General features: G+C 24.5%; 5 protein-coding genes across 5 annotated transcripts; 3 read left to right on the top strand and 2 right to left on the bottom strand.

Annotated features, from left to right (window-relative positions):
* Positions 1-196: 196 nt before the first annotated feature.
* Positions 197-4,986, top strand: MKS88_004830 (uncharacterized protein; the record flags this gene model as incomplete). The annotated part of the gene is made up of 2 exons (XM_067218038.1): positions 197-992; positions 1,097-4,986. 2 exons carry the CDS (start codon positions 197-199, stop codon positions 4,984-4,986), a joined length of 4,686 nt encoding a protein of 1,561 aa, XP_067071211.1.
* Positions 4,987-5,921: 935 nt separating this feature from the next.
* MKS88_004829 (U6 snRNA-associated Sm-like protein LSm7) lies at positions 5,922-6,846 on the bottom strand (the record flags this gene model as incomplete). Its single annotated transcript, XM_067218037.1, has 4 exons — positions 5,922-5,990; positions 6,097-6,167; positions 6,266-6,337; positions 6,735-6,846. The coding sequence occupies 4 exons, from the start codon at positions 6,844-6,846 to the stop codon at positions 5,922-5,924; spliced, it is 324 nt and encodes a 107-aa protein (XP_067071210.1).
* A 1,693-nt stretch (positions 6,847-8,539) lies between these two features.
* On the top strand, positions 8,540-11,998 carry MKS88_004828 (uncharacterized protein; the record flags this gene model as incomplete). The annotated part of the gene is made up of 3 exons (XM_067218036.1): positions 8,540-11,388; positions 11,588-11,756; positions 11,942-11,998. 3 exons carry the CDS (start codon positions 8,540-8,542, stop codon positions 11,996-11,998), a joined length of 3,075 nt encoding a protein of 1,024 aa, XP_067071209.1.
* A 1,632-nt stretch (positions 11,999-13,630) lies between these two features.
* MKS88_004827 (mago-binding protein) lies at positions 13,631-14,274 on the top strand (the record flags this gene model as incomplete). Its single annotated transcript, XM_067218035.1, has 2 exons — positions 13,631-13,861; positions 14,035-14,274. The coding sequence occupies 2 exons, from the start codon at positions 13,631-13,633 to the stop codon at positions 14,272-14,274; spliced, it is 471 nt and encodes a 156-aa protein (XP_067071208.1).
* Positions 14,275-16,535: 2,261 nt separating this feature from the next.
* On the bottom strand, positions 16,536-20,714 carry MKS88_004826 (protein phosphatase PPM11; the record flags this gene model as incomplete). The annotated part of the gene is made up of 1 exon (XM_067218034.1): positions 16,536-20,714. One exon carries the CDS (start codon positions 20,712-20,714, stop codon positions 16,536-16,538), a length of 4,179 nt encoding a protein of 1,392 aa, XP_067071207.1.
* Between the last annotated feature and the right edge of the window lie 6,849 nt (positions 20,715-27,563).

Here is a 27,563-nt window from a genome sequence, read left to right as displayed (position 1 = left end):
TTTGTAAAAAAAAAAAATATATTTAAACATATGTTTTTTCAATTTTTTTGCACTTAAACCAACCTCCAAATATTAGTAATTACTTGTTCTCGTTTAATGAAGAAAAAAAGGGATTTGAAAAAAGCGTATTCTAATAAGCATATATAAAAAAAAGAAAAAGCAAAAAAAAAAAAAAATAAATAATGTTACTTGAAGAATGACCGCAAATTTAAAGAAAAAAACAGTCTTATACTTTTTAGATGAAAATTTAAATGATAATATTTATAGTGAAAGTGAAAAGGTTTTTTTAAAGAACAATGTAAATTGGAACAAAATAAATATATTGAGTAATTCAAACAATAAAGAACAGGAAAAGAATAAGATGATAGAGGTAAGAAAAGACTACATTGTTGATAATAGCAATAATGATATCATAAGTAATAATAAAAGTTTTACAAAAATTAAACACTATGATTTGCGGAATAATAACTCAGCTATTAATGTAAACAAAGTTATAAGTGAAAGTACCTTAAGGAAAAGAAAATACGAGAGCTTGGCAGGGGAATATGAAAAAAGAAAAAAGAATTCATTACTATCATCATTATCATCACCATCAAATGATTTTGACGATGATGACGTTTCCTATCTAAGTATAGATAGAGAAAACATTACACACAAGTGCGATTTGGAAAATGCTGAGAAGCGTAAAAACGTATATTTAAATTATCGTGGTAGGGAAAATGAATTTAATTGGGGGGAATATTTTAAAGAGAATAATAGAATTTTAAGCAATACAGAAATGGACAAGGATGATGTAGGTTGTGGCAACATGAACAGTGGAAAAAGTAGTAGTAATAATGAAAACAGTGAGAATAATAGTAACGAAAATAGCACTAGTAAGAGTACAAATAATAAGGTGGAAAAAATAAAAATTGGCAATATTTATGGCTCATTTATGGAAGACATAAAAGATTCATTTATTTTGACAAAAAATATGAAGAAGAGTTTTAAATGTTTTATTGAAAAGAAAAATAAAAAAGAAAAGGAAAAAAAAAAAAAAAAAAAAAATATTTAATAAATTTCCATTCCTCAAATTCGGATAATAATGATAACGGAGGTTATAAAGAATATGGTATATTATGCACTGATGAAATAAAAACAAATAATTTAAAAGTAGGAAAAAGACTTCCGTCTAATAATTCTTTAAAAAATTTCTCAAGCAATATTACTTCTACTTCTACGAAGGTTTCCATTTTACACAAGGATATATATACTTATTTCCAAAAGAAGAATGAACAATGTGTTAATAAGAATAATGTAGTGGAAGATTATGAATTAAAATATAGTATTAGTAATATATATAAAAAAGGAGAAAATTATATATTAGAAGATACCCAAAGATATGGAGAAGGTAGAATTATTGATAAGAGCTTGAATGATATTTATGCAGATATGCAATCATTTGAAAATGAAGCTCAGTTTTTTACTCCGGATCCTGTGAGCGATTATAAGAGCCAAGTAGACACAGAAGTATTAGAAGATGGGAATGTAGCCAAAAATAGTATTTCTAAAAGAGGCAAAGGTTCTTATAAAGGTAAAAGGGGCACACAGAGGGACAAATTAGTTCTCTTCGAAAATTTGGCAAATAAAGAAAAGAAATTAGAGGTAGAAATGGATGAAGAAAAAGAAAAGGAAGAATCACATAACAACGATAGGTGCAGTTCAAATTATTACTTATATATTGAAAATACACAAAATGTTTCAATAAATAACAATCGAAATGAACATGATAATTTTCAAGAAATTAATAATCCTCTAGTTACAGAGAGCTCTTCTAATGTGTATAAAGGGAATGAAAAAAGTGAGAACAATGGTGTAGGTATAATAAGGAGAGAAAGAAGAATAGTTAATAGAAATAATAAATTAATAAACAAAGAAAATCCAGTACCAACTGAAAAGAAGACAACAACCGTCAAAAATGTAATAAAAGGTGTAGAGGGAAAACAAATGAATAAAGAAAATACGCAGATTGAAAGAAATAGAATCAAACAGGAACGGTGTGAAGATCTAATAAGCAAAGACTATATGCCCCAAAGAAATGGTGATGAAAATAGAAAAGTGAAAGGTGAAATGAATAGTCCACCTAGAATTAAGATGGAAATAGAGGAAAACAAAACAACTTCGCAGACGCACTTTGATGAACGGGACAGGAGCAGGCGGGAGCACGTAGAGGGAGGTACCTTGAAAGGTGCATCTCAAAATGTACCTCAAGATGTATCTCAAAATGTACCTCAAGATGTATCTCAAAATGTACCTCAAGATGTATCTCAAAATGTACCTAAAGATGTATCTCAAAATATACCTCAGGATATATCTCAAAATGTACCTCAAGATGTATCTCAAAATGTACCTAAAGATGTATCTCAAAATATACCTCAGGATATATCTCAAAATGTACCTCAAGATGTATCTCAAAATGTACCTAAAGATGTATCTCAAAATATACCTCAGGATATATCTCAAAATGTACCTCAAGATGTATCTCAAAATGTACCTAAAGATGTATCTCAAAATATACCTCAGGATATATCTCAAAATGTACCTCAAGATGTATCTCAAAATGTACCTAAAGATGTATCTCAAAATATACCTCAGGATATATCTCAAAATGTACCTCAAGATGTATCTCAAAATGTACCTAAAGATGTATCTCAAAATATACCTCAGGATATATCTCAAAATGTACCTCAAGATGTATCTCAAAATGTACCTAAAGATGTATCTCAAAATATACCTCAGGATATATCTCAAAATGTACCTCAAGATGTATCTCAAAATGTACCTAAAGATGTATCTCAAAATATACCTCAGGATATATCTCAAAATGTACCTCAAGATGTATCTCAAAATGTACCTAGAGATGTACCTGAAGATGCAGCACAACGTATAGCTCAGAGTGAAACCCGAAATGTATCCTTTAACAGGCGTAGCGATAGATTGGCTGATGCTAAAATGAAGTCAAAAAAGAGAAGCATTTTTTATGAAAATGTGTCAAGTAAAATTTCCAAAATTTTCTTTTTTACGTCAAAAAAATCTAGTGGTGATTCTGATGATAATTTAGAAAATGAAAAAGAAATATCAAGTGAAAAGTCTGTTGTAGATAAGGAAATGGCAAGAGAAAAATCTGTTGTAGATAGGGAAATGGCAAGAGAAAAATCTGTTGTAGATAGGGAAATGTTAAACGAACAGTTTACTATAGACAAGGAGAGGGCACGTGAAAAATCCACTGTAGGCAAAAAACGTATTGCAGATGAAAAAGAGGGTGAATGTACAACTAACAGGGAGATCTCAGTAAAAGAACAATTAATAGAGAAAAATTATGCGAACAAACTATTGGACATAGGTGAAGACAGTAGTGAAATAAAAAAAAGGAACTCATCAAATGGTAAGATTGATGACAATAATGCTAATTCGGATAGAAGTTCGGAGAAGGAAGATGATACACATATTGATAATATTCAAATTGGTGAAAATATTGATGGAGAAAATGAAGACAATAAAATGGAAGGAAATCAACGGGAAAACGAAAACTCCGAGGAGAAAGAAAAGGATAACAAAGATTCTAATAAAACAATAACTAGTGTAAAAAAAGAAAATAACAGTAGAAATAATGTGGATGTAGAATTACGAACATGTAATATTTGTAATATGGTATTTGCAAATAACAAATTAATGCAAAGACATGTGATGAGCGTACATTCGAATGAAAGACCATATGAATGTGAAATTTGTCTAAAGAGATATAAAAGAGCAGATCATTTAAAACTACATAGAATGAAACATGATATAAACAAAGAAGAAAAGAAGTTTCAGTGCTCAATATGTCAGCTTATTTTCAAAACATCAAGGCAGTCTTATAATTGTAAACTCAAGCATTTGAAAGATTCAAAAAATAATTGTTCAAATATGTCCTCGATAGATATAGAAAAGTTAACTGAGAATATTTTACCTTTGAATAATGATTCATTCGAAAAAAGGGGTAACGAAATTACTGATATGGCTGAGAGTAGTGGTGAAGGAGATGTTGAGAAGGGAAATAATGTAGAAGGTGGGAAAACAAATAATAAAGTAAATAATAAAAGTAGTAGAGAAAAGGAAGGGGAAAAAAGCGGGGAGTTGCAATGCAGTAACAATGAAAATAACATGAATAACGAATTAGAAAATATAGAAGAGCGAAATACAGGACAAACAGATAGCGACACATTGATTGAAAAAAATGTAATTAAAAAAGAAACTCTTTCACCCAGTAGCATTTCAATAGAAATAAGAACATGTAATGTATGCAATATGGTATTTGCAAATAAGAAATTAATGAAAAGACATTTAATGTGTGTACATTCAGATTCTCGACCTTATAAATGTGAGTTATGCATAAAGACATATAAAAGATCAGATCATTTGAAAAAACATATTTTAACACATAAAGATAATAAAGAAAAAGTAAAATATAATTGTTTAATTTGTCAGTTAAGTTTTGATACACCAAAAGAATTGAGAACTCATAAAATTAGACATTATACATGTCCATATGAAAATTGTTCTTACTCCTATTCTACTATTTCAAAAATGAAATATCATTTAAATAAGCATAAGTGTAACCTTTTTTATTCTTGTCCAGCGTGTGAAAAGAAATTTCTTATATATAAAGAATTCATACAGCATAAAAGAAATTGTTTTAAAAAAAAATATGTTTGTTTACAATGTAATAAAATATATCTACACATTAATGGTTATAATAAACATGTTAAAAAGGTACATTTAAATATTTGTCAGAATTATAAATGCACAATAAATAATTGTAGCAAAGAATTTTCGTCCGAATTTAGTTTAAAGGAACATGTAATTAACTTCCATCATCATGTTAAGAGATTTTTTTGCTCCAAGTGTAATATGTCTTTTGGATATAGGAGTTCATTTAGAAGACATAACATTTATATTCATTCGTAAGACGCACATGAACTAATTTAGGAGTGTAAGAGATTAACAGCAATGTTGGAGAAGCAAAATTTACTAAGTTGTCATTTGCTTATATTTGTTTAAAAAAAAAAAAAAAAAAAATTAGTGAACATGCATAAAACATTCCGATATTTTTTTCTTGTTTATTTAAATATGAAGACATTTGTTTCCTATAAACATTTTGCTTGATAGCTAAGTGAATAGCAAATAGTTTTCAAAATTATTGTGATTCTCCTCTGTCCCGCCTTAGAACATTGCACAGATTAGGCACATTTCTCATAGGTACATTCCTACATACGTATATTATTGCCTTCTTTTGATATGTATATATATATATGCAAATATATTATTTACACTGTTATTTTTTAATACATATATATATATTTATATTATATATACAGTTGTGTTTTAAGAAAAAACAAGTTTCTTCGTGTAACTCAAAATTTTGTCATTCATTTTTTGGACAAGTTTTTTATTTTAATGAGTTATTCACGTTCGTGGCACCAGTGTGTATATGTGTGCATTTGGTTGTACACTTAAAAATTTTTACACACCCATATCTATGTTTATGCAACCGTATGTTTAAACATAGTTACCTTTATATAAGCTTTCCTCCATTTGTGAAGTTAAAAATTTTTTTTTTTTTTCTTTTATTTATTTATGTCCCTTTTTTTTTTTTTAAAGTGTTAAATGAATGCAACACATATTTTTATTAATTTATATAATATGTGGACATATGCTTATCAAATTTTATTTTGCACTGTGATTTTTATTTTAAAAGAATATTCTATTAAAACTGATAATTTATCAAAAAAAAAAAAATTTAGTTTCATAATTTTTTGTACACGAAAATGGTAATGAAAAAAAGTTTCTTTAATTTTTCATTAAATTAATATTTATAATTAAAAAAAAAGAAAAAAAAAAATTCAATCTTTTTCTGATATAAAAGGATTCGATATTTCTTGTGTACCATCAACTGGTGTAATCAGGGCAACCTACAAAAGCGGAAGGGGGAAAAAAAAACAAGAAAGCAGATGACAAATAATAGAAAACGGTCAATAATTAAAACTGAATAAAAAAAAAAAAAAAAAAAAAAAATACCGATGTTCCCCTTGCTACAATTAAACCAATATTTCTGGTTTTTTCTGTTATAACAAAGCTGTCGTTTGGGTCTGCAAAAAAAAAAAGAAAAATTAAAAAATATATATATTGTAGAATAAAACATTACATGTCTTTTTTATGGGTATATATATTTTTTTTCCATTTCTACCTCTTATATATTCTTGTGTTTTATCTAAAACTAAATTGAAAATAGCGTCATGACCAATTAAATTTCCAACAACTAAATGGAAAAAAAGTAAAATAAATAAAGTAAAATAAATGAAGTGAAATATACAAAGTGAAATAAATAAAGTAAAATATATAAAGTGAAATATACAAAGTAAAATATACAAAGTGAAATAAACAGAGTAAAATAAATAAAATACAATGAAGTAAAATGAAATAAATTATCACATATATAATACCAAGAGCATAATTAACCACATGAACTGTATGCATATTTATATAAATAGGAAAATACAAAAATTGAACGCCAATAAAGAAAAAAAATAAAAAAGTTGCACATATTTATTCATAATAAAATTATATTAAGAACGCATTATTTCCTAATTAACAAATACATAATGTGTTTGCGTATATTACTTTATAGTTTTGTTTTATTTTCATTTAATGATTACCTTCTCTGCCTCCATCGAATTTCACCCGAATCTTCTGGTTCATAAATTTCTTAATGTCTGTCATAAATTTGTTATCTTTATTTTGTCCTCGAGCTTTAGGTAATACTGACATTTTCAGAATAATTGGGTACAAAATTGAATACAAATAAATAAGTATTTTTTTGTTGTTTATTTCTTTTTTTTGGTTTGATAAAAATTAGTTTTTTTTGAAATCAAAAAAAAGTTTTAAGAAAAAGGAGTAACTTAAATATAGTCTTATAAAAAAAAAATATGTTTTCTATTTGATTATCATGAGTTCATCCTTGGGTAACTATACTAATATTAATAAAACAAAAAAAAAAAAGAAATAAAAATTCTATTTTGAGCCTCTTATATCTTTTTTGTTTATTTTATTTTATTGAATAGAATTATAAAAATAATTTGAAATTTCTGATAAGCAATTTTAAGCAATTAAAATTTTGCGCTACGTTTATTGGCTCTTCTTAATGGTCACTATTTATTTTCATATGTGTAATATAACATTACTTCTGTTATGTTTTTCAAACATAACCATAGAATTACTAAAAAAAAAATTTGTTTTTTATTTTTTCTTTTTGTTAAGTTTTTGGCCATGAATTATTTTCTCGTGGGTTATGCTGTGTTGCTTATTTTTATTTTGTTTTGTTTTATTTTTTCCCTATAGAACATAGTTTATAAGTCGTATAGTTATACTTTCTTTTCCTTTGCAGATAATATCTTACAATTTTATTTGAAAATAAATTTTTATTTGCATTTTTTTGTAGATCCTTTAATGTTCTACAGCACGAATAAGGACATTTACCAGTGTGTTTTATTTAATTATATACCGTTATATGTACATTTTTTTTTTTTTTATATATATGCATTTGCAATAATTTGACAGATATGCAATTTTGTAATTTTGTAATTCTCATTTTTGCAATTTTGCATTTTTGCAATTTTGTATTTTTATAATTTTATTATCTTATAATTTTTTTTTTTACAATTACAAGCATTATTCTAACACTGTGCACTGTCGCACGCAATAAAATTAGTAGAGAAAAAAATATTACGTATATAATGTTTTTGCAACTTATATTTTGAAATTTAATGTAAATATGTTACCATCATTTTTGTTGTGATTTTTTATTTGTCATATTTTTCATATTCGTCATTTTTGTCATATTTTTCATTTTAGTAATTTTTGTCCTATTTGTCCTATTTGTCATTTTTGTTATATTTGTCCTTTTTATCATTTTTGTTATATTTGATTTTTTTTCATTTTTGTCATAGTTTCCATATTCGTTATTTTTGTCGTATATACCATATTCGTTATTTTTATCGTATATCTGTTATAATTTTTTTTTGCGCTTTTTTTCCTTTTTTTTGTTTTTGGCAAAACGTATACTGTAACATTACACGAAGTACATATTTTATTTTTCCATTTTTCGAAGATCATTTTAGCAAAATTAATTCGCACATTCTTCATTTTACTTCATTAGCTGCTGATAAAAAGCGCTGGAGAATTTGCATAAATTATTCTTCTATTTTATCCAATGGTACAATAACAAGATACACATATATTTTATACATGTATGAATATCATAAAGTTTTGTTGGTTTTTTTTAGTTTGTTTTTTTTTAGTTTGTTTTTTTAGTTTGTTTTGTTTTAACTTTTTTTTAATTTTTTTTTTGTTTTGCTTATCTCTTAGTTCGTTTTTTCACAGTGAAGCATATCATTGTGGTATTTCTTCCTCATGCGTACATTTTTTTTTGCAACGGTATATTATTTTAGAAAAAAGAAAAAATATGACTAATGTAATTAAGGCAATTCCAAATGAAGAGAAAGACAAATGCATAAATTTAAATGATATAAGGCAAAATGCGAAGAAGTATAATTGGCTGGAAAAAACAGAGAAAGAGAATAATTATGTTTTTTCAAAGGATCATGTAAAAATTAACATTATAGGTTTAAAAGGACTTGTAACTGTTGAAATACAGTTATTAAGTGGAGTTTATTATAAAATGTGTAGAAGTAATTTAAGGAAAGATGAAATTTGTGATTTATTCTCATGTACAAATTATAACTATAATGATGATGTGTTAAATAAAACAGTGTTAAGTAATAATTATAATTTATCTGTACAAGAAAAAATTGATCTTTTTAATAAAAATGACAAGAATTTTTTAAAAAATGTAAAATGTAAAGATATTTTTATCAATAATGAAAATGGTAATAATAAATTACACAAAATAAATACAGAGATAAAAACAAAAATAAAAAATAATTTAACAAGTAATAGGAAGAAAACAATTGCAGACTTAAAAAAAGAAGGAACTTACATATTTGGTGAAGAGAAATCTGGAATACCAAGCAAATTAAATCAATCCGAATATATGCCAAGTGACAAAATAATAATGAACTCATTAAAGTTTTCCAACTCAAGCTTGGATACTATTCACACCAATTATAAAAGTAATTACGAAATGAAAGGAATTAAAAAAGCAATTCTTTTGAAAGAAGATAATCTTAGTAAGGAAAAAAATAATATACTACAAGAAGAAAAAGTAATCGAAAAAAGGTTGAAACAGTACAATTCGTGTGACAGTAATATTATTGATAAAAATGTAGAAGACTCCAGGGAGCATTTACCAAAAGCAGAAAAAAAATACATGAACCTGATGGGGAAAACATTATCCTTATATGATAAAACAAAAATGAATTTAGGTATAATTCCAGCAGAATTGCATGTTTATAGTATGTGTATTTTGGATAAAAGTGGTGAACAGAAAGAGGAGGAGCATAAGAAACAACAAGGAGAGAAAAATAAGGGACAAGAAATAGAGAAGGATAAGGTACAAGAAGAAGAGAAGTATAGGCAACAGCTTGTGGGAAATTCCTCTGTACAAGGTGGCGAAGTAGTAGCACATGCTTATGAGGACGATTTTACCTACCAAAATATGAAAAATGAAGAAAATATTAATTCAAAAAATTTGCAAAAATGCAATAAACACAAAAATGTAGTTTACAAAAAAAAAAACATTAAGATAAGAAAAGATCAGTTTGAAACTTTTCTTAATAATTACTACGATGCAAAAAAATGTTCATATATCTCAAACAACTTGATTATACATTACAGTAATAAATTTAATGCTTCTAGTAACTTCAATAATACTTATATAAATTATAGGTATATTGGTTATAACACGAAATATCACGATATGCATAAACGTTTAATTACAAATAAAGCGTATGACCCATCTGAATTTTTCGATATTCTTACCCTTAATAAGCGTAATCTTAACATTGAAAAGGTATATTGCATGAGAGTAACCTCAGGTGATTTATTTGTTCAGAAAAATTCAAGTGAATATGTTAACATAAACTGTTACAGTAATTATGATGAAAATTATAACCATAACAGCAGTATACGCATTTCATCTTATCGTAAGAGATGTGGCATGAATTTATTTAGAAGCAGTAGTATAAGAAATATCAAAGATATAAGTAAAGACAATAAAAATTTCATAAATGGAGATAGTATAAGAAACAAAAATGACAACAATATAATCAGTGTAGATAATAACGACAATTACTCCATTGAATATTTAGATAATTATAGCAATAGGAATAATATGAAAAAAGTGTACAGTGAATTGAGGAACAACAATAAAAGTACTTATCAAACATATAATGTAAGTAACATAGATGCCTTTGTTGTACATACAAGAAATAGCACTATAAATAAGTATAATATGATGAACTATAAGTATGCGAAAAGAAACATAGGTTGGAACATATATGATATAAATCGCCCAATATATGAACCAATTTTTGATGGAAATAATAACGTAAAGGGTGATAACTATCGTTATGCAAACAAAAAGAGTAGAAAATATAATTATTATAACGCATTTCGAAGAAAACATTTTAATAAGAAACAGGATTTTAATCCTAATGATTATGGATTCACATTTGAAAAAAAGGAAAAATATAAATATAAGAAGAATAATTATAAGTATTACAAATACTACTACCCCATAAAAAATTACAATTTAAGCTATTTAAAATTTTCGAATATCAATCGTAATAATTCTTTCGGCACAACCTTAAATAACAACCCATGTGGAGGCCAGTCTGACAAATGTGGTAGGAATAATGCAAGTTTTTACGCATTACATGAGAAAAAAAATAATGAAAAGAATAGTTACAGTAATATTAAAAATAAGTGCACTAATAATAGCAGTGACAATAAAAATGAGAGGGGAAATAAAAAAGGTAGTAATAATAGTAAGAGTAATTGTAATAATGTCAATTCAGCACTTTGGAATAAAAGTAATGTACCTGGTGAAAACAGTTTGGGTTTTTTTCCCGAAGACCTCAGGTTTAGTAAAACACAGCGAGGTTATAAAACAAACTATGGTAATAAATTATATATTAACAAAAAAAAAGGTGATAAATGGGGAATAACCGAATTTGGTGCAAAATTTGGTGCAAATATAAGAACAAAAGTAATAAATAATCTTGAAGCAGAAATATATAACAAATTATCATATTTAAAATATTTTAAACATGATCCAACTAATTCAATACCGAGATATCACTGTAAACTAAAGCATTTATTAGGTGCAAGGAATAAGAAAAAATTACATACATGGTTAAAAAATATGTTAACTACAAACACATGTGCATACTGTTATGAAGAATTTGATAATTTAGAGAACTTGGAAAATCATTTTATGCAAATAAAAACACATATGATTTTTTATTGTTGCGAGAAGCCATTTCCTTCGTTGAAATATCTGCGTATGCACCTTAAAAGGGAAAAACACAATGGGTATATTTATTATTATTAGCGCTGATAGTACTGCAAGAGATATAAGAACCGTACGTATTAATGTTCACGTTGGTAGTGTTAATGTTCACGTTGGTAGTGTTAATGTTCACGTTGGTAGTGTTAATATTCACGCTGGTAGTGTTAATGTTCACGTTGGTAATGTTGATGTTAACATTAGCAACATTAATGTTGATTATGCTTTTTTTCTGTTTTATTTTCCTTACAAATTAGTGGCGTGCTCATTTTTTTACTATACATTGTAAAATATTAAATATGTCACAATCTCTACACACATATATATATTTTTTCGTAATTTTCCTTTTATGCCATATTGCATTTTTTGTACAAATTTTTCATTATTTTATTTTTTTAGTATTACGTTTCGTTATTTCACATTTTAAATGTTCGACCATATTATTTGAAGTTATAATACGTTATAGTTATAATTGTATTAAAATAATACTCACCTCTTTTTAGTAAATCATAAAGCTTTTTTGGCCTTATTCATTTATTTTTTCTTTTATTTTCAACCCACATGATGTTGTTTCGTGTAATGTTACTTCCTATTTTATTTATTTTTTTTTTTTTTTGTACTTGATTATTTTTATGATTTTTCATACACACAGTTTGTATTTAATTCTAATGTAACTTTTTTTTATTATTTATTTTTTTTTTTTTTCGTTTTGTCTTTAAGATTTTATCATTTTTTTTATTTATTCTGTTTTATTTTAATTAAAAATTTTCCTTCTATTTCGTCTTTTACTATTATCGTACTGTTCTATTTTTCCCTATCTCGTTCCTTCATGTTATGTAATAAATAGGTAAATTAATGTGAAAGCAGTCTTTAAATAAAATAAAAAAAAATTATTCCTGTTTTTCAATTTAAAAAGCTACATATAAAAAGTTGTTTATCTTTTTTTTTCTTGGGGTATTTGTCAAAATACTTACAGAATATGAATTTATATAAATTATGAAAATGTTCGCATTGTTAAAGAAAAGGAATAGACAAAACGAAGGTGAAAATTACCAAAAAAAAATATACTAAACAAAAGAAAGAGTTCCAAACTTTGAAACAAAATTTTGTTTAAGCAATTTTTTAATAAGAACAATGAAAAGCTTTTTTTCAGGCATAAAAAATATGTGTTCTCCATAACTATATGTACGAAATGAAAAATATAATTGGAAAAATAAAGGGAATGGAGAGAAAAGCGAAATTTAGTAAATAAAAGGTAGATAATAAAATGAAAGGGAACAAAGTATTAACGCATAACTAATATATAATTAATAGCTTTAATTGGAAAAATAAAAAATGAAATAATTTTAAAAATATGTATTTATTATAAAACAAAATATCATTTCAAATAACATGCTTTCTGAGCATATGTAATTATAAATCAAATTTATATTTTTTCAGTTTGCTCTCACGTTTCTCTTAAATATCTCTATATATTTTTCCCATATTTCCAAGTGAAATATTATACCTGTATTTATAAATATACAAATAACTGTGTGTTGTACATGGTAAATTTTGATAAAAGTTATTTGACAATCCCGGCTCACAAGTACATATTTAATTTCATTTATAAAGATTTCCAAAAATATAAATAATGAGTACGTTATTTATATTACATAGCTAATTTAGCAAAATCATAATGTAATAAATATAGTACAATTCATTTTTTTTTTTTTTTAATTTATGTATTCCTTTTCTTATCTGAACGTTCTTAATATAATTTGCTAAGTTAAATCTCTTTTTTTTTTTTTAATTGGTTATCATAAGAGATTTACCATTTAAAGTTGTTTTTTTGTGAAACCTGCACAAGTACAAATTACTTTTAACATATATATATATATTTTATATATGTATATATATTTATATTCGTATATACATGTATATACCAATCTAGCTAATTTTATGTATCTACATTTAATTATAAAAATGTAAAGCTAAACTGATTTTGTTATATGTGTTACTATTATATTATTCATTTATATTTTATAACTATTTATTGTTCATTAAAGTTTCTTTTACTCTCTTACAATATAATTAAAATAGGAAAATATGCAAAGCAGAAATTTTACAGGAAGTAAATTAACAAATAGTTCATCAAATACTATTGAAAATAAAGATAATATAGATAAAAAAGAAAATTATATAAAAGAAGTGGTTACTCCTTTAGGTGATATTTATATATTAAATGAAAAAACAAATGAAAAATTTATTAAAGGGACTCAGAGGAGTGATGGGACATTCAGAAAAAACATTCGCGTAAGAACCGATTATATGCCACAAGTAAGAACAAAAAGATAAGAAAGTTTCCACCTTTTTTTCGTAAATAGTTTAATGCGCACATATATTTATGCTCGTGTAGGTATATAAATATATACATGTATATATGCTTATATACATATATATATATATATATATGTGCTTAAAACGGGTAGGAGGAAAATTGTGTGTATCAGGTTAAAGGGAAAATATTAGAAGAACAAAATAAAAACAAATATATAAGTGAAAACATAGATAGTATCAAGGGTGTAAACTTAAATAATATTAAGAGTATAAACACATATAGCAGTGTAAACAAGACAGGTGAAAAAAAGGTACCAGGATGGAATCCTGTCAATGAAAATGAAAACGCAAAAAATTTAAAAAAAAAAAAGAAAAAAAAAAAGAAAGCGAAAAACGAGAAAACAGAAAATTGAATATATTTTTTAAAAGCAATGTAACACCATTATTGCTATATATTTTACAAACTTCAAGAAAAAGCCTAAAGTAACTGAAGTCATGGTAATTTTTATTTTTTTCCATTTTAAAATATCTATATTTCCCTTTTTCATTATTATATTTTTTTATAAGTATAAATATGATCTTAAATTATTAGCCATGCTTGCGTTCTTTTTTTATATATCTGTTCGTTTGTACATATTCGTAAATGTTATCCGTTATTTTATAACACCTTAGTTTGTCTTTTCTTTTTGTTTAAGAAGTTTGTTGCATGTACATTTTATTTTAAACATCTTTTTTTTTTTTTTTTGAAGCATAGATTATTTATTTTTTTCCTTTTAAACTGTTTTAACGTTTTATATAACAAAAAGAAAGTACTTCTAAAAATTATTGAAGAGAAGGGCATTCACGAAAATACTCTGCTTTTCCTTAGCATGATAATATCCAACGTTACTGCATTTTGATGTCTACATACATACATATATATATATACATACATATATATAATATTACATAAAAATGAAAAACTAGTTACAACCAGAATTAATAAAGTGTATAAGCTGCTTTTCATTCACTTAATAAAAGATATAGGCAATATCATTAGCGTACGATAATATTATATTTATTGTTATTACATCTTTACTGCACATGATTATGTGAACGTTTTTTTTTTTTAATTTTTTTAAGGTATAATAAAGATTTAATGAGTTCGGTAAAATAATAACAGTTGCGATTTCAAATTAAAAAATTTAAATATTATATATATATACATGTGAAAATTATTTCATATTTTAATTCAGAAAAAAAAAAATGAGTTTGATAAACATGAATGAAAAAATGAATAGTATGCAATAATATAAGGTTGCAATATGTGTGTATCCATGTATGTATGTATTGTACATATTATTAATATACAAATCATAGACACACTTTTTATGGTTTCTTTAAACATACTGCTCCAGGTTTTCCCGCACTTTTTTTTTAAATAATTTTTTTTTGTGAGCAATTTTAAAACAATAAAAAATAATATAATAATAATAATAAAAAATTATTATTATTGATTTATTCGAAAAAAACGGGATATACCGTTGCATATGAACACAATCCAATATATATTTTTTGCAACTAAAATTTTTCATTCAAAGTGTGTTATTTATTCTTAAACACTGTAACGTGGTATCATATACATAATGCATATACATACATATACAGAAAAGGCGTAGGGACACTAATAATAAGTTTTACTTAAAAAATACGTTAAATTTTTGGAATATCCCTCTATTATTCTAAAACATACTTTTTAAAATATAAAAACTACATCACATAAAAGCAAAATTAATAACAATAAAATATGGCATGTACGATATATGGCATATACATATATAAGTTAAGAAATACTAGCTTATGAAACTTTATTAATATCATTTTTAAGAAATTATGTAAATTCTAAAAAAATTTTACAATAAAAAATAAATTTTAAAGCATAAAAAATATATCTAAATAAATGTATATTATATATATAAATTATTTTTACAATATTTTAATTTTATAATAATATATATATACATACTTCACAAAACCTAATAATTGGAAATTATTACATACATGTACTTCTATATATATATATATATATATATATATATATTTATATACATGTCGCTACGCTTATATGTATACATATATATATGTGTACGGTATATATTTGTGCATACCCATATACATATTTTTCTTCCTTTACTTACATGAACGTCTATCACTAATATGTGTAGATTATCGTTCATACACATACATATATCTATACACACATATATATATATATATATATATATACATACTACATTATATTATGGCCAAATTTTTAAAACACAAATATATATGCATGTATATATATATATACAAATACATACGTTTTTCTTTTCTTTTTTTTCCTACTATACAAGCTATATTATTATGAAAGCAAATATGGATAGACTTCAAAAAAAAAAAATATTCATATACATTATCCTACAAAAGTTTAAATACATAAATATTTTAACCTGTATATATGTATACATATATTCATATATATAGGCAAAAACATATAAATGCAAATACATATTTGTCTTTTATAAAATGTGGTGCGAAAAAAAAAAAAATTAAATTTTACCATTTCCTGTATACTTTTTGGTCAAATTTTGAATTAGTCATCAGTTAATAATTTTCTTTTACCACAACTTTTTTTTACTACAAATTTTTTTTACTACGATTTTTTGTTGCGCTTTCTTGTGTGCCCTATTTTGTTTGGTGACTCAATTTTATCTGAACTAAATAAAGATTTTCTTTTAGCCTTTGAAATTTTTTTATCTACTTTTAATGATGTATCTTTAGAACTAAATGATTTAACGGGTGTTTCGTTATTTATAAATGAATTCATTAGTGTACTGTCATTAACAGTTGTAACTAAATTTGATTTTTCCCTTATCCTCACAATTTGCTTTTTCGGAGTTTCAAAATGCATCATATTTTGTATTATATTTTGTTCTGTTTTTTTGTTAATTTTACATTTGTTAGTAGATTTATTTTGTTTTATACTACCTTTATTCCCTTTAAACGTTTGATCAATATGCAGTATTGGAGTTTTTATATACATATTATTTATTCTTTCTATATGTTCATCTAAATGTTCGTCTGTTATTCGCTGTTTAGGTGTATGGTCAAAATCATCACGATCAAAAATTTGATCTTTGAATAGGGATTTTATACTGTTACTATTGGGAGTTCTCATCAGGTCCATATCTTCAACAAATTTGTCTGAACTACAAAAATTCCCATCAAACCTTTCCTCTCCATGTGCCTCATTAATTCTGTTATGTCGATCTGAAGCTTTTCTATTTCGTGAATCATCATTCACATTGTGACAGTCCGCATCTTCTGCTTCTTCCTCCTGTTCCTCCTCCCCATCATCTACATCCTTCAATACAATATCACTCAAATCTTGATATTTATTTTCATCCATTGTACTAAATTTTATAGGTGTTTCCGAAGAATCGAAAAAGTTAGCTGTAAATTGGTTTGACATATTTGGACTTGTCGAATGCGAGTAATTATCCTCTAATAATGAACCTTGTGTGGAATCAATTTTTCCATGCTGTAAATTGACACGATCAATTTTATTTTTTTCTTTAATGAAAGTCTTAGTTGGTGTACACATATCCATAATTTTATTAAAATGTTGAAAATAATTATTCGAATAATATTTATCCGTTTCTAGTATAGATGGTTCTGTTGGATTTGTTGCAAAATTCTTTACACTTTCTTCTGTTTCACAAACAACCCATATAGCTACACAAGAAATATCATCTACTTTATTACCTTTGTATATTTTATTAGGTTCTCTATATTTTCCAAGAAAAGGATAAAATGGTTTACAATGAAGTTTATCGCCACTTCTTCTTTTAGCAATATTTGTAATTGAATACGCTATATCTTGTGCAGGTGTAAATACACTAGGATCTCCTAATTCACATGCTTCTTCTGGACTTATTGCAAACGTACAATAAGCTTCTATTTCTTCATCAAATAAATTATCACTAACGCCATCACTCATTAATAATATTAAATCTCCAGGCATACATAATATTTCTGAAGGTGGTGACAATGCCATATCAGGTGAATCACCATCGATATCTACCTTTTCTAATATTTTCACAAAACTATGTAATCCTCTATTTTCTAAATCTTTCCATTGACTACGGTCCGGTAAATTTGATAATTGATATGGTGCTCCGTTCTCCCATTTCTGATCAGTAGTTTTCCAAATAATTTTTCGAACAATTGAAGGATTTCTTCCTTTTGTATTAAAATATAAAAAGGATTCAACAGGAAATTTTGGGTATGTTTCCCTTTCAAAATTGATATCACCAGGTAAAAATTCTCTTCGCAATATCATACATACACTATCTCCTAGCGACGATATACCACACTTTCCGGTATACTCATCTAATATACCTACTATGGCTGTGGAACTACCATACGCATCGGCATATTCTTTTTTTACACTTTCTAATGAATTTTTTAATAATAACTTCGATCTAATTATAGTATTATATGATACTTTTGCATAACCATTTAAATTTTTGGATAATTTTTCAGCTTCTCTTTGACAAGCTAATGATAAACCTATGGAAAATTTAGATGCATCTATTCCTTCTAGACTCCATGAACCAACACCATCAAATATTCCAAATGTAGGTGGTATATCTGTTTGAAACGTAGCATCCTCACATCTACCTTGGACTTTTCCTATACGACATTGTCCTCCGTAAGTTTTGAAAAGTTTGACCATATTAACTCTTAAATCATCTAAAGAATTCTCTCTAACTAGTTTACTTTCATTTAATGTTTTGCCTATTTCATTCGTAGTTTTATAATTATCATCTATTACCATTTTATTGTGTTCATCATATAATGTCCTATTATTATTGTCTATCATTTCCCTTGTTTCCACTAATTCATTTTTCGCGTTTAAATTATTTCTTCCAATATGTAAGCTCTCTTCGTCTGAGGTAATATATAAACAAGTGTTATTTAATTTATTTATTTCATAATTTTTAGATATTTTTTCTTCATTATATAAATCTAATGAATTATTACATATTTTATCATAATAATATTCTTTATTATCTGAATGTTCAGAAAGTAAATCGTTCTTAACTTTTTTATTGCCTATAGTAATACCATAGTTGCTATTGGTACTACTGTTGTAATTACTATTATTGTTATTGGTTGTAGCACTAACAATACTACTACGTTTAAAATTTAACTCTTTTGTATGCATTAATTTCATTTCGTTCGAATTTATATTGTTACCTTGTGGACGCAATAGCAACGTGTCTTCGTTATTCACGGGGCTATGTCTGTTGGGTGATAAGCTAATATGTTCATTCGAATTGAATCTCGTTTCTTCTAAAGACAATTTCTCCTTTACTTTTTTTAAATTTTTATATAACCTTTGCAAGCCACAAACTGCTTTCCATGTTCGTCTAGTAGCATTCACATTTATTTTTTTAAGAAGTTTTATATTTTTAAAAAATGAATAGGTTGCAATGGGGCAATATGAAATAGCTTCTTCTAATAAATTTAAATTCTGTTCATTTAAACCAAAAAATAATTGCTTCAAAGCACTATCATTTAAGGAATTAAAAAATTCATTCATGGCTTTAGTTCCACTAAAATTCGGATCACTCCTATGAAATTTAATATATGCACAAAATTCTCCGTAAATTCTATTTTTTAAAACAACTTGTGATCTGAAAAATTTAAATAAGAATCGAAGTTCATTTAAGAATATTACTGTTCCTTTTAATGTATCTAATAATTTGTTTGTATTAATACAATCTTTACTAAAACGTAATATTCTAGCTTCTTGTGTTCCAGAATGATTAAGTAATAAGCAAACATATTTATGTTCGTAATCCTCACTAAATGGTAATATACAATGCTCTACAGATTTCGAAGATTTACGATCATTACTACTATTATTTAAAATATATTTATTATTAAATTTTTGATCATATTCACAAAAACCAAATTTATTCGTTTTTCCTGCACACAGCATTTCAACGAAATTTGACACCACACTCTTATCACCTATTTTTGTTTTATCTTTATTATTACTATCATTAGTACCATTATTCGTACTATTATTATTATTATTATTATTACTTTTGTTATGATTATTACTCTTATTGTGTCTACTATTACTATTGTTATTATTACTATCATTTTTATTAATACTATCATTATCATTATCGTTATTGTTACTGTTATTATTATTATTATCATCATCTTCTTCTTCTTCATTTTCTTTCCCTCCGCCACCTCCGCCATGGTCATCATCATCAAAATCATCGAAATTACCATTGTTATTACACATAGATATATTTGAAATGATTTTTTCTTCTAACATTTCGGTTTTTTTTTTTAAAAGTATCCTTCTATTTAATTCTTCTAAGATGTTTTTTTTAAATTCTTCATTACTTTTTACTTCTTCAATATCATCTGAATCTATAAACTCTACTATTTGACATATGGTTATAACTTCTCCTAAGAGATATATACCTTCATCTCCTATAAACATTTTATGTTGAGCCCATAAAGAATGGGATATTTTCCCATTCTTTAAAAATGTTCCTAATATTTCTTCCAAATTCTTTTTTACATAATTAGCATCATTATTACTGGTACTACTGTTATTATTATTATTGTTATTATTGCTACTATTAATATTGTTATTATTACTATTATTATTGTTGCTACTATTGCTGTTATTATTTCTGTCTTTTCCTATAATATTCTCTTGCCATGTTTTATATTTAAACACATCGGTAAATACATAACCTGATAAAACTTTATCATATATATTGCTTAGGAATTCCATTTTAGAATGAATATACGTAAAATGTTATTTGATTATATATACACAGATGTATAAGTATGCGCAAATGCAAACATATACATAAGTGTGCATGCATGAACATATAAATACCCGTACATATATATATACATACGTATTACATATATCATAAACTCAAATATAGAATATCAAATTTAAGTTGAATTTAGCGTACATATATATATATATATATATATATGTATACAAATACCTAAACATACATATACATAAATATGCCCTTTAAAAAACAGAAAAATATAAGAACACATATATAAAGTGTTTATTATTTATTTATCTTCACATATATATCTACACGTATATATATATACACTATAATATGCTTCGCTAAAACATGTTTCAAAAATCAATACGAAAATAATATATATATATGATACATAAATTCCGTGTGCACAATTTTTTTTCTTTTGTGCAGTATTATTGCTTTATATTTTTAACGTATTTTGTTAATTTAATTTCAGATTCATTTAGGTGTACATCCGCACATATATTCATATATATATATGTACGTATGTATACTTCAATATATTTCAATTTATGTTCAAAAAAAAGAGGAAAGTTAATGAATAAATTAATTCATAACTAATTAATTTAATTACAGTATAACACTTCTATATTTTTAGTGCAATGCGTATTACTATACAATTATTTAGTTATTTCAAAAGTCCTTCACCTACGGCGCATTTATAATTAATTTATAAGTATCACATATACACAAACGTAAATATAAATGCATAAATGTAAATATAAAAACATATTAACACACATATACGTAGTATATATATATATATATATATATATATTAATTTCTCCTGTAAATGTTAATTTAACATATATCTTCTAATTTTTTTCATTTTTCTTTTTTCACTTTTTTTTTTTTTTTTTGCCTGTAGTATGTATGTTTATTTATATATTATCTACATATATGCGAAAATATATATATATATTTATATTTATATTTTGTATACATATATATTCATATGTATAATACTTATTTTCATCAGCTTACTAAAACGTTAAAAAAATAGTAAGTGTATTCAATTCATATTTTTTTTTTCTTACGTGCTTTGTGTTTATAATTTTTTTTTAATGTAGTTCATTTTACTCAGAAAAAAAAAAAAAAATACAAAGCACACAAAATATATTTAATTTTTTTTTTTTTACTAAAAAAAAAATTAAATGTTCGTATAATTTGTTATAAAAATAGTTATAACAATATTAATAAAAAAATTTATAAATTAAAAAAAAAAAAAAAATAAAGAATGATACATAAAAGCAAAAATATTTTGAATGAATTTTTTTTTAAAAAAATTTATAAAGGGTTTATTTTTTCTCTTCGTAAAAATTTTTTAATTATGTGACGTACACTTTATTTCTATGCGTATGTATACATGTATATGTATATATATATATGTATATATGTTTATAAATGTATATACATTATTATAAAGAACATAATTATAAATATATATATATATATAATGTATGTAATATGTAAGTGTTACTGTCAATTAGTAATACATAAGGTTTACAATTTTATTTAATTACATGTAAAAAAATTATGGTGCATATATATTTAATTTTTTTTTTTTTTTAATGCTTAAGTACATTATATATATATATTTTTTAATTTAGTGTAAAAATTTTTCTATTATTTGATAATTAAAATTTTTTTTTTTCTTTGACATCAGTATAATTTTTTAGGGGGTTACGCAAATATTTGAATTTGTGTTCGCATTTGTATTTGTATTTATTTTTTTTTTTTTTGTTTTACAAATTTGTATAAAGAAAAAATACTTTTTTTACATTTTATAAAAAAAGAAGTAATGAACTTGCACTTTTTTTTTTTATTGTGCATTAAACAAAAAAATGAAACGTATGTATACATATATGCACGTATATATGTACACATATGTATGCTTGTTTATATCGTGTATATGGTGAAAAATGATTTACCCTTACACATTTATTTAAATTTTCATGCGTAGCTGTTTATACATGTAAGGAAAAATTTGCACGTGCATTTATGTAATTTATTCGTGTGAACTATGTGTAAATTGTTATAATCCAACCATGAATTATTTTGCTTATATATAAATCTATGAAAAATAAAAATGATTATATATATATACTTATGTATATATGTATATGTATGCCTTTTTTGTAACCATAGTATTATTAATATATAGTATTTTAATTACAAAAAGATTAAGGAAAACAAGAAAAAAAAAAAAATGCTATATAACATGTCAAACATTGGTGTACCTAAATTATATGTACGTATGTCCACTAGCATAATAAAAATATACCTAACTGATTAAAAATTTAATTACTATATTTAATTTGGAAAATTTTATTTTACTCTTCTATACAAAAAATATTTATGTAAAATATTGTCTTTTTAAGAATGTTCCTGTAATTTTTTTGAGAAAATGTTTTATTTTATATTATTTCATTCTTGTAATTCATCTTAGGGGATAAGTAATAATTTGTATGTATTATATTTATATATATACATTATGTGCACACACATGTATATATATACATATAAATACCTATAAATACGTTTTTTTTTTTTTTCTCGTTCAAAGCACAATTTCGCAATTTTATATTTTCGTATTCCCATAATTTTCAACAGTAAAATGGAGCAGGAAAAAAAAAAAATATATATTCCTTATTTGTTTCACTCGAAATATGCATTATGGTGCATACATAGAATGTCTTAGATTTCTTTAGAAAAAAAATGAAAAGTTAACCATTTGATAATTCCATAAAAATGTGTACTTCTATATGTTTCAATTGGAATTCTTTTCCTTATTAATTATGAATTTAACTGTTGATCATATACATAAGCATACGTACATAATAAGAATACAATTTTTTTTAGAGCCTTCTAAACAAAAAAAAAAAAAAAACTTAACAAAAATTCCATCATCTGAATAAGTACATACGTGCATAAAGGAGTGGAAATCTTGATCGTTACTCTTACGTTGAAATAGAGATAATATAAATTATGTAATTTAAAATATAAAAATGAATTTGGCAATATTTAAATATCGAAAAATAAAAGTGTTAAGTTTCCCCGTTATAACAAATTTCCCATAATATTGTTATTTTTCAATTTGAGCTAGTTTCGCAAATATTGCTTTTACAGTACCTACATATGAACTTGTATGAAGGTGTACTAAGAAAGTTTACATTTTTGCAAACGTCACTGTTGTAATATTTATTACAAGATTTCACCAAATTGTTGCTTTTTTTTTTTAAAAAGATACATTTTTATAATTATATTTTTTTTTTTTTTTTTTTTTGTTAACTCCTACTTGAAGCCATTCTTTCTTGCATAAAGTGCTATACATTTTTTTTTGTTTATGTGCCTTATTTTGCAAGTCTTAAACTTTTAACTTTGTTTAAAAAAAATGCATATATTGCTTATGATTATTAACATATGTGATCATTATTTTTCCTTTTTATATTTTACTTGTAAGGAAAATCTTTTTTAAATAAACTTTGATTTTTCATATTAGTATTCGTAGAAACGAAAAAAAACTTACTCAGTTAAAGATGATTTGTTTTTTTAGTCTTAATAAAAATAAAGGTGCCCATTATCTAATAATTTTTTTTGTTTTTTAGTTAACTTTTTAAAAAAACGTGAAGAGCGGCATGTCAAGGGAGAATTAATAATTCCTTTTATACCTATTGCACCTTTACAATGCATGAAAAGAGAAAATGTTCATTTTATTAAAATAATATAAATTCTGGAAAAACAATTATGCAGAAGCTCTTTAAAGGGAGTTAAGAACAATAGAACTTTTAGGGTACTTGTCTAGAAGCAAAAGGTGCACATACATAAAATTATAACGCTTCCTTTAATTTTTTAAAAGGCATTCTTCTTCTCTTTTTTTTTATTTTTTTTTGTAATTTTTTGCACTTCCCATTAATCAGTAAATATTGCACTTGGTTGAAAGATACCTTTTTTTAAGACAATTGAAACGGAAATTTTTTTTTTTTTTTTACTTACATTAACAATCTTTCAACGAAAATTAATTGTATCTTGTGCTATGGTTAAGGGGGCTTTTCAGCGTTAGAGGTGTATTCATACATATATATATGTATGTATATGCATGTAATCATGAGGGCTGTTATAAATTTGTACAAAAGTGCAACACATTCTGTAATTTATAAAATGCCTTTTATAGTTCTTTTTTATTTTTTATCCTCACTGCTCCAAGTACGTTTATTTTAACTTATCTATTTATTTATTTATTAACTAATTTTCTTTATCTTTTTTTTTTGTTTATAACCTGTAGCATTTACTAAAGTAACATGTTAATGTAAATTTGCTAGTCACAAATGCGCTTGCATTTGCTCACATGAACAGGAGATAAAGGCAACACCACACGTAAATATGTATGGGTATATACTCACATATATATATTACACATACTTGTTTGTACGCACAATTCAAAGCACGTCACGGAAGCGCATTTTCAGAATAGCTTGTAAAGGTACTTAAAAGATATATTTTAGAGAAGGCAATACTATATGGATAATACAAATTCTCTTTTTAATGTTCCAAACATTTTCATATAAATAAAAGAGCTTTTTTTCATTTGTAATATATATTCAAAAATACAAACATCAGTTAATTCGTTGATATTTAAAGCTATCTTTAAGAAAAGTGCTTACTATTTTTTTTTTTGTTTTTGTTTTACATATATAGCTTTTAAGATGAAAACAGAAAAGTTCTTAATTTTTTCTAGGGTAAAACACATATGGTAAATGCCTCAACCAAAAGATCCTTTTTGGCCCTTATTATGAAACTGTATGCATGACATAAAGTTAATTATAACGATGATCAAATAAAGTGTACATACGTATATTTATCTTACAGAACTTAAATATGTAAAAATAATTTAAGATTTATGTGTCTATATAAAAAAAGGTATATATTTATCTTTTCAAAGGTTCGTTTTAAATTATATTTCCACAATTTTAAACATGAAAAAAAAATTCACGTAAAATAATACGTGCATAAAAGACTGCCTTTTTTTTTTTTTTTTTTTTTAAATATCCAATGGTGGTATGTGCAATAGGTAAAGACAACTATGAGAAATATGTTTCGAATTAGATATTTAAAACATTTTTGTATAAAAAAAAAATTCTTATTTAAACAAATGATTTAATGGAGTAAAAATGAGAATTTAAAGTACAAAATGTTCATATGTTTCTTTAACCCATTATATGCATGAGACTGGAATTGTTTTATGTAAAAATGTGCTAATAAATCAACCAACATAAATAATATGTATTCTCCACGTACACCTATATGTACACATGTATATACGTAAATACATAAGTATATATATATATATATATATATATATATATATACGACCTTTCCTTAAGATTTTATTTCATTTCGTAAGAATAATTATATATTCACATATTGTACAGAAATAGCATTTATTGAAAGGATAAAATTTGTTTCCTAAAAAAAGTATACACAAAAGTTAAGTTTGATCATACATTCTTTTTTATCTTCAAAGTGTAAGATATGTTAATAAGCTGGTTTTCTTAAGAACTATATCTATATATCTACTTTATTAGATCCCCATAACATCATTTTTAAATTAATTCATTATTCATATGTTTTCACATTTTTATATGTTAACAAGTGTTTGGGGTAAAGGAGTATCCTTAAAATATATGTAATGATTTTGTAATGTTCCCCTACAAACTCATTAAAGATGTAGAAAGCAAACTGATTACAATATTTTTTTTTAAAGCAATTATGTTGCTACTAAATATATCTTTATAATATATATATGTACAATCAAAATGGGATATATGGCATAATTTCATTACATTGTGCGGAAATTGAATATTCCTTATTATATTGGTAAATAATTTTTTTTAAAGGGGAAAAACTATCCTATTTTTTAGTAAGTACATATATACATTATATACTTCTAAATATATATCCATATTACGTCCAAAAATATAAATTAATATAATACAATAATGTATATAATTAAACTCAAATTTTATTAAAAATACACATAAAACTACGTTAAAAATATTTGTTATTCATTTAAATGGAGTTAAAAATTCCATGAGGTTAATTCTAGTACTTCTATCGCAAACTGATTTTATTCATAACACGCAAATTGCAATAAAAATTAAAAAAAAAAAAAAAAAAATTTGAAAATACCAAAACATTAAAAAATATTATAAATAATTATTTTACAAGCTTTTCTTATTTAATTTTTTTTTAATATTATTAAAAGCTGTTAATACAAAGGAGAAAAGCCACGATTAAAAAAGGGAATTATATCCTTATATATATATATATATAGTGTATAATATATTGGGCATACATAATACAATATGAACTATATGCATTTGAGCTATAAATGCAAATGCTCTTTGCTGTTTTTTTTTTTTAAAAAATGGAAAGAGGAAAGTTACGTTTTTCTTTCAATTTAGCATATTTTATAGTAAATTCATACATAAAACGAAAAAGTTTTAAAAAAATAAATATTTTTTATTATAACAAGAAATACATTTTTTTTTTATAGTAATTTTTTTTTAAATTAAATTAAAAAAATATTAATGCATACCATAAATTGATGGCCGTACCCACATAATTATATATTTATGCTTATGGAACAATTATAATATTATTTTAAAAAAAAAATTGTGGTATTATAATATTTATTTTACATATATATAAATATATTATGGCGTATTTCATATATAAAGAAAATATCATGAAGGACTATAAAAATATATATTCGGTACAGAAAAAGTAAA

This window comes from Plasmodium brasilianum, chromosome 13, assembly GCF_023973825.1.
Source record: "Plasmodium brasilianum strain Bolivian I chromosome 13, whole genome shotgun sequence".
NCBI classification, from domain to species: domain Eukaryota; phylum Apicomplexa; class Aconoidasida; order Haemosporida; family Plasmodiidae; genus Plasmodium; species Plasmodium brasilianum.
Note: the sequence above shows the minus strand (reverse complement) of the source record. Positions and strands in the feature narration are given on the sequence as shown.